The sequence below is a fragment of the Hemitrygon akajei genome, unplaced genomic scaffold (assembly GCF_048418815.1).
Source record: "Hemitrygon akajei unplaced genomic scaffold, sHemAka1.3 Scf000216, whole genome shotgun sequence".
Lineage (NCBI taxonomy): Eukaryota > Metazoa > Chordata > Chondrichthyes > Myliobatiformes > Dasyatidae > Hemitrygon > Hemitrygon akajei.
In genome coordinates, this window is record NW_027332100.1 from 134,748 (window position 1) to 142,252 (window position 7,505).

Consider the following 7,505-nt stretch of genomic DNA (forward strand, 5'->3'; position numbering starts at 1 on the left):
GCTCCAGAAAGAGATGGGGCCTGGTGTTTACAAGGAGGAGGAAGAAGAGAAACCGAACCTGCAGGATGTGGCTACGAATGAAAGATCAGACACATTTGGAAACTGCTTGATTGAAAAAAAAGGTGATTAATTTCTGCAAAATACTGGAGGAAATCAACAGATCAGGCAGCAATTATGGAGAGGAATAAATAGAGAACGTTTAGGCCGAGCCCCTTCAGCATGCCTAGCCTGTGTACTCCTCTGCTTAGTTGCTACCTGAACTGCACAGTTCCTCCAGCATTGTGTGTGTGTGTCTGTATTTCTAGCCACTGCAGAATCTCTTGTGTTTTATATCTGCCTTTGCAAGAGGGTTGTCCGATAGGCATCAAATAAATGGAATGCCTGTTGATATTGAGTATATTGGTTTTTGGAGCCGCTTTCTACGTTAAAACAGCTACACAGTAAAAACCCTGCGTGTGGGACATGAAACCGGTGCTAGCAGGAATGTTTAATGGCAACTCGATTACCCATAAACCCCTGGGTTTAAAATTTCGCTGCCTCTGAAGCAACGATCAAATGCGCAGGCATCAAGGTCGATGACGTCGCCGAATAGCACGCATGCGCGCCGTACACAAAGGACCTCAGGAGGATCGGTAAAGGTAAGAATGATTTTCCGGGCTGCTATCTTAAACACCCACTGAGGGACATTTGCTGTCAACTCTGGACATCATAGTCCGCAATCCTGGGGCAGTCCTGCTCTCTTCCCTCTCTCTCAGCCCCACGATCCGTACGCGGGCCCCGGGGAACTTCCGGCTGATGAGGGAATGGGAACCGATGGATCTCTCAGACAGAGCTGAGCTCCAGCTATCTAAATGCAAGGATTAGGAGCTCGGAGAAAGGGAAGAAACATCTTTTACATCACCAGTTGAGAAAATCACCTTTGTTCTTTCTCCAATCGTAAACAAGAGAAAATCTGCAGATGTTTGAAATCCAAGCGGCACACACAAAATGCCGCAGGAAACTTAGCATTAGTACTCTTTTCCATAGATGCTGCCTGGCCTGCTGAGTTCCTCCAGCATTTTGTGTGTGTTGCTTGAGCTACCTCCTCTCGTTCTGCCCTTTTCTACCCGTGAGAACATGTTTTGACCCATTCTCTCTGGGTAAATAACGATATCAAGCACCTTTGTCCTGGGCAACAAATAGCTTTCACATCACAAATGTGCCAGACTCCAATGAGACAGAAAGACTACTGCCCTTCTCTTTATGTTCACTGGCATTGCCATCACTGAGTTCAACACCATCTGTCACTTGGGGGAGGGTTCAGGGGATATATTTATGTACAATACAGAAACTGGTGTTACAGTATTGTTGCGATGCAAAAGTTGTTGGAGAATTTACAAGTGGGAAGAAGTGGAGTGATATTTGGAAATCTGACTTTTTAAAGTGTCATTTAGCAAGCAAATCACATTTGGATGATGTACAAAAGCTCTAGTGAAAAAATCCTTCATAGCCCGCTACAGGCCTGCTGCATAGTTTGGTGTGAGAGTGCAGATGAACTCGATCAAACCCAGAGGAGATCAAAGTTCTTATCAATTGTGATTTGCTAGCTGTTAAAAGAAATACCTCCCTATTTAAAATTCAGTGTGCGCATGTTGTTGTCAATGAGTAAAAATTGCACAGCACAAGGTGTTTCGGCACACTGGTCATTACAAATTAGGCGGGACATTGGTGTGGGAAGGTGGGGAGACCTTCAGTGCCCCTGATGCCCTCACCTACAAGATATGCATCCAGCTGCAGCCTGTAACCCTGCACTTTAGGAGCTGGAAATGGATGAATTCTGGATCATCTGGGAGTCAGAGGGGGTGATAGATATGACATCAAGAGAGGTGAGTTACACCCAAGGTGCAGGACACATTAAACTGGGTGAGAGTCAGGAAGGGGAATGAGGTTAAATATCCATCGCAGAGTACTCTTGTGGCCATCTCGTACGACAACAGATAGACCACTTTAGAAACTGTTGGGGGGATTACCTGGCAGAGGAATGTCAAATGGTTGATAGGGGATTTGTTAGTTTGGGGATTAAAACTAGCAGAGATCTAATATCCTGGTGGTAAGGCTTGCTATTGCTAGTGTGTGATGGGGAGGGTGTGTCGTGAAACTAAATTTGCAGGGGGAATTGGAGTCAGAATGCCAGAACAGATAGTGAAGTGGGCGAAATGAATTGACTTATATCATTCATATACATGAGGAGCAGAAATCTTCATATTACTTCTTCATCTAAATGTACAATGTGTAATTTATAATAAATAGTTTAGACATAGGACAGTGGTTTATAACAGAAACACAATTGTATCAGCATAAATTAATCAGCTGTTGCCCTGGTGGAAGAAGCCGTCCAGGAGCCTGTTGGTCCAGCTTTTATGCTGCGGTACCATTTTCTGGAAGGTAGCAGCCGGAACAGTTTGTGGTTGGGGTGACTTGGGTCCACAGTGATCCTTTGGGACTTTTTACGCACCTGTCTCTGTAAATGTCCTGAACAATGGGAAGTTCACAACTACAGGTACGCCGGGCTGTCCGCACCACTCTGCAGAGTCCCATACCAGGCAGTGATGCAGCCAGTCAGAATGCTCTCAATTGTGTCCCTGTAGAAAGTTCTTAGGATTTGGGGCCCCATCCCAAACTTCTTCAACCGTTTGAGGTGAAAGAGCCGCACGGCCATGTCCCACACAGCCGGTATGTACAGACCACATGAGATCCTCAGTGATGTTTATGCCGAGGAACTTGAAGCTGTCCACTCTCTCAACCCCAGATCCAATGATGCCAATAGGGGTTAGCCTGTCTCCATTCCTTCTGTAATCCACAACCAGTTCCCTTGTCTTTGTGACATTGAGGAAGAGGTTGCTTTCTTGACACCCAGACAGATGTTGTTCAGAACTCAGATAGAGTCAGCAATCAAATGGTTGAGCCTGGTGCGATGAATGTGCTGAGCTGTGTATATCACAATGCGAAGCAGCATCGTAGGAAAGCCCGATGAGCTCAGGACAGGGAATTATGATATTGTAGCCGTTATTGGGACTTTGTTGCTCCCAACACTCTGAGAGATTTAGAGAAACAAACTTTGTAGAGATCGCAGACTATGCTAAGAAACAAAGGTTGATATAGTAAGCGATTTTAACTTTTTATATATTGAGTGGAACTCCCATACTGTAAAAGGACTAAATGGGGTAGAGTTTGTCAAATGTGCCCTTAATCAGGACGTAGTATTCCCGACATAGAGGTGTGCAATAAGCTGTTAGGAAATGATCCAGCATTAGTGACAGAAATTAGTGTATGGGAACACTTTGTATCTAGCGATTGTAATGACATAAGGTTCCAAGTAGATATGGAAAAAGAGAGGGCTGGACCATGGGTTGAGATTCTAAATTGGAGACAGGTCAATTTTGATGGTATCAGAAAGATCTAACAAGTGTGGATTGGGACTGGCAGTTTTTCTAGCAAAGGAGTACTTGTAAGTGTGAGTTCTTCAGAAGTGAGGGTGTAGAGTTTGTATGTGCCTGCCAGAATACAAGTTGTAAGGTAACTGGTACAGGGAAACTTGGGTTTCAAGAGATATTGAGAGCTCGGATATTTTTGTTCCTCTAAATGTCTCAGACTGCTGGGTGCTACCAAGACTCATTAATGACTGACTCATTAATCATCAGTCCAAGCCCTGAGCTTATCTGACTTTTTGTTTAGTCATCTTCTGTTGGTTCCTAAAAGCTTCCCAATAGTTTTTTGTTCTTTTGTCTGTCCTCTCTTTGTCTTTTATGTTGGCTTTGGCTTCTCATTTCAGCCATGGTTGTGTCCTCCTGCCTTTGCAATGCTTCCACTTCTTTGTGATGTATCTGTCACTCAGCTCCCGAATTACTCCCAGAAACTCCAGCCATTACTGCTACGTTGTCACTCCTACCTTTTCCCTTCCAAACACGTTTGGCCAGCTTCTCTGTTACAGAAACATGGAGAAGTTCAGTAGAGAAATGAGCTATTTGGCCCATCTAGTCAATGGCAAAAAAAAATTTAAGCTGTCTAATGCAACTACCTGTACTGGAACCATCGCCCTCCATACCCATACCATCCAGGTACCTATCAAACTTCCCTTAATTGAGAAATCGAGTTCATATTCACCACTTGTGCTGGCATCTCATTCCACACTCTCACGACCATTTCAGTAAAGAGCTTTTCCAACTGTTCCTGTTAAATTTTCACCATCCCCACTTACCCATGACCTCTGGTTGTGGTCCCACCCAACCTCAGTGGAAAAAGCAACTTGCATTTACCCTATCTATACCCTCATAATTTTGTTTACTTCTAACAAATCCTCAAAGCAATATTTAATTTCCTTGTTTATGTTTAGAGCCTTTTTTAGGTTTATGAAATGATGAGGGATGTTGATTGTGTGGATAGCCAGATGTTTGTTACATTGGCCTTTATAAATCAAAGTATAGAGTATAAGAGTTGGAATGTAATGGTGAAGTTGTATTAGACATTGGTAAGACTGAATTTGGAGTATTCTGTGCAGCTTTGGTCACCTAATTACAGGAAGGATATTAATAAGTTTGAAAGAGTGCAGAGAAGGTTTACAAGGATGTTGCTGGGACTTGAGAAACTGAGTTACAGAGAAAGGTTGAATGGGTTAGGACTTTATTCCTTGGAATGTAGGAGAATGAGGGGTGATTTGATAGAGGTGTATAAAATTATGATGGATATAGATAGAGTGAATGTAAGCAGGCTTTTTCCACTGAGGCCAGGGGAGAAAAAAAAAAACAGAGGTCATGGGTTAAGGGTGAAGAGAGAAAAGTTTAAAGGGAATATTAGGGGGTGCTTCTTCACTCAGAGAGTGGTGGGACTGTGGAATCAGCTACCAGATGAAGTGGTGAATGCGGACTCACTTTTGACATTTAAGAAAAACTTGGACAGATATATGGATGAGAGGGGCTTGGAGGGATATGGCCCAGGTGCAGGTCAGTGGGACTAGGCAGAAAAATGGTTCTGCACAGCCATGAAGGGCCAAAAGGCCTGTTTCTGTACTGTAATGTTCCATGGTTCTGTTGTTGAAATTTCCCAGGGAAGAAATGGCTAACATGAGGGGGCATCATTTTAAGCTGCTTGGAAATAGATACTGAGGGGATTTTGGGGTAAGTTTTTTACACAGAGAGTGGTGGGTGCGTGAAATGCACTTCCAGATATTTGTGTGAGATTCCCATCTGCATGTTAACAAAGGCTATTTGCGTCAGAGTGTTCAGTTACTGTGGGGCCAGCAGCCCATGCAGCTCAGTGGTAACAGGGAATAATACCAATGGAGAGAGTCAAACTGAGCCAAGTCACAGATTGGAGATGGCAGAAATGCCCCATTCTTATAGAGACAGGAGGAGCATCAGAGAGTTTGATGGTCATTCCAGATACCAGCATTGTGCCCAGTTAGAAGATGATTTCTCTCTCCAACTTGGGATGAACTTCACTGCAACAGTGTGATGTCAGATCACACCTTGACAACTCAAGTGATCTCATCTGAAATGTTGTCCTACACCCATTGATGGATTTTGTAAATCTTTTTTACAGGTTAAAAATGACAAGGAATTTGTCTACGGGAATCTCAAACACAACACACCAGTTTTGTTGTCTTTGTCCAGATATTTAAGAAGTGCAGCAAAGGATTCACACGATCATCCTTCCTGCTCAGACTGTGGGGAGGGATTCACTCTATCATCTAACTGACTGGCATGCCCGTCATTTTACATGGGAGTTCACCTGCTCAGACAGTGGGATGGATTCACTCAGTCATTTCAACTGAAGGTACTTCAGCAAGTTCACACTGGGCAGAGGCTGGTCATCTGCTGAATTTGTGGGAAAGGATTCACTCGGTCATCTGACCTAATGGCTCACCAGAGAGTTCACACTGGGGAGAGGCGGTTCATCTGCTCAGACTGTGGGAAGGGATTCATTTCGTCATCTAAACTGAAGATACATCAGAGAGTTCACACTGGAGAGAGGCCGTTCACCTGCTCAGACTGTGGGAAGGGATTCACTCAGTCATCCTACCTACTGGTACACCAGTCAGTTCACACTGGGGAAAGGCCGTTCACCTGCTCAGAGTGTGGGAAAGGATTTTCTCAATCATCCACCTTAATGGCTCACCAGCGAGTTCATAGTGGGGAGCGGCCGTTCACCTGCTCGGAATGTGGGAGGGGGTTCACTCGGTCATATAAACTGAAGGTACATCAGCGAGTTCACACTGGAGAGAGGCCATTCACCTGCTCAGACTGTGGGAAGGGATTCACTCAGTCATGTCTACTGAAGTTACATCAGCGAGTTCACACTGGGGAGCGGCCGTTCACTTGCTCAGACTGTGGGAAGGGATTCACTTGCTCATCTCAACTGAAGGTACATCAGCGAGTTCATACTGGGGAGAGGCCGTTCACCTGCACAGTCTGTGGGAAGGGATTCACTTTGTCACCTCACCTACTGAGACACCAGTTAGTTCATACTGGGGAGTGGCCATTCACTTGCTCAGTCTGTGGAAAGGGATTCACTGAATCATCTTTCCTGCAGAGACACCAGTCAGTTCACACTGGGAAGTGGCGGTTCACCTGCTCAGACTGTGGGAAGGGATTCAATCGGTTATCTCACCTGCTGTCACACCAGTCAGCCCACACAGGGAAAGGGCCGTTCACCTGCTCAGTCTGTGGGAAGGGTTTCATTTCGTCATCTCAACTGAAGATACATCAGCGATGTCACACTGGGGAGAGGCCGTTCTCCTGCACAGACTGTGGGAAGGGATTCACTATGTCATCTCATCTGAAGGTACATCAGAGAGTTCACACTGGGGAGAGGCCATTCACCTGCTCAGACTGTGGGAAGGGATTCACTTCGTCATCTCAACTGAAGGTACATCAGAGAGTTCACACTGGGGAGAGGCCGTTCACCTGCTCAGACTGTGGGAAGGGATTCACTCGGACATCTCAACTACAGAGACACCAGCGAGTTCACACTGGGTAGAGGCCGATTTCATGCTCAAACTTTGGGAAAAAGTTCTCTCAGCCAAATCCACCAAATGTGTATCACTGTTGACACTGGGGAGATTCCGTTCACCTGCTGTGAATGTGGGAAGCGATTCACTCAGTGAATTAACCTTGTGTAACTCTCACTTCAGCTTGCAGCTTAATATAAGGGGTGATAGACCCCAGCCTGGCTAAACTTAAGAAATCTTGTTTGGATGGATGCTGTGTGATGTGTCCCCTGCTACAAATCAGTACCCTGAAGTAACAGTAAACAATATCTGATTAAACAATTGAGCTTTGTAATTCTTACTTTGACCAGAGGGTTAGTAAAGAAAACAAATAAAAAAAAGAAAAAGGGCCCACTCTCTCCATTTGCATTTTCTCATCTCTCCCTGGCAAAAGACCATGAAAATCACTCTTCCAGACTCACAAGAAAGGACTTTTCTGTCATTGGACAGCCCCACACTCCAAAACCCTGTTATCTCTAGT

The 7,505-nt window shown here is 44.9% G+C and overlaps 1 protein-coding gene across 1 annotated transcript; it reads left to right on the plus strand.

Annotated features, from left to right (window-relative positions):
* The first annotated feature begins 592 nt into the window (after nt 1-592).
* LOC140724428 (uncharacterized) lies at nt 593-7,202 on the plus strand. Its single transcript, XM_073038876.1, has 2 exons — nt 593-638; nt 5,578-7,202. Exon 2 carries the CDS (start codon nt 5,893-5,895, stop codon nt 7,012-7,014), a length of 1,122 nt encoding a protein of 373 aa, XP_072894977.1. The 5' UTR covers nt 593-638; nt 5,578-5,892; the 3' UTR covers nt 7,015-7,202.
* Nucleotides 7,203-7,505: the final 303 nt, after the last annotated feature.

Excerpts from the sequence above, each read along its gene's own strand:
- LOC140724428 (XM_073038876.1), top strand. The coding sequence starts at position 5,893 with ATGGCTCACCAGAGAGTTCACACTGGGGAGAGGCGGTTCATCTGCTCA.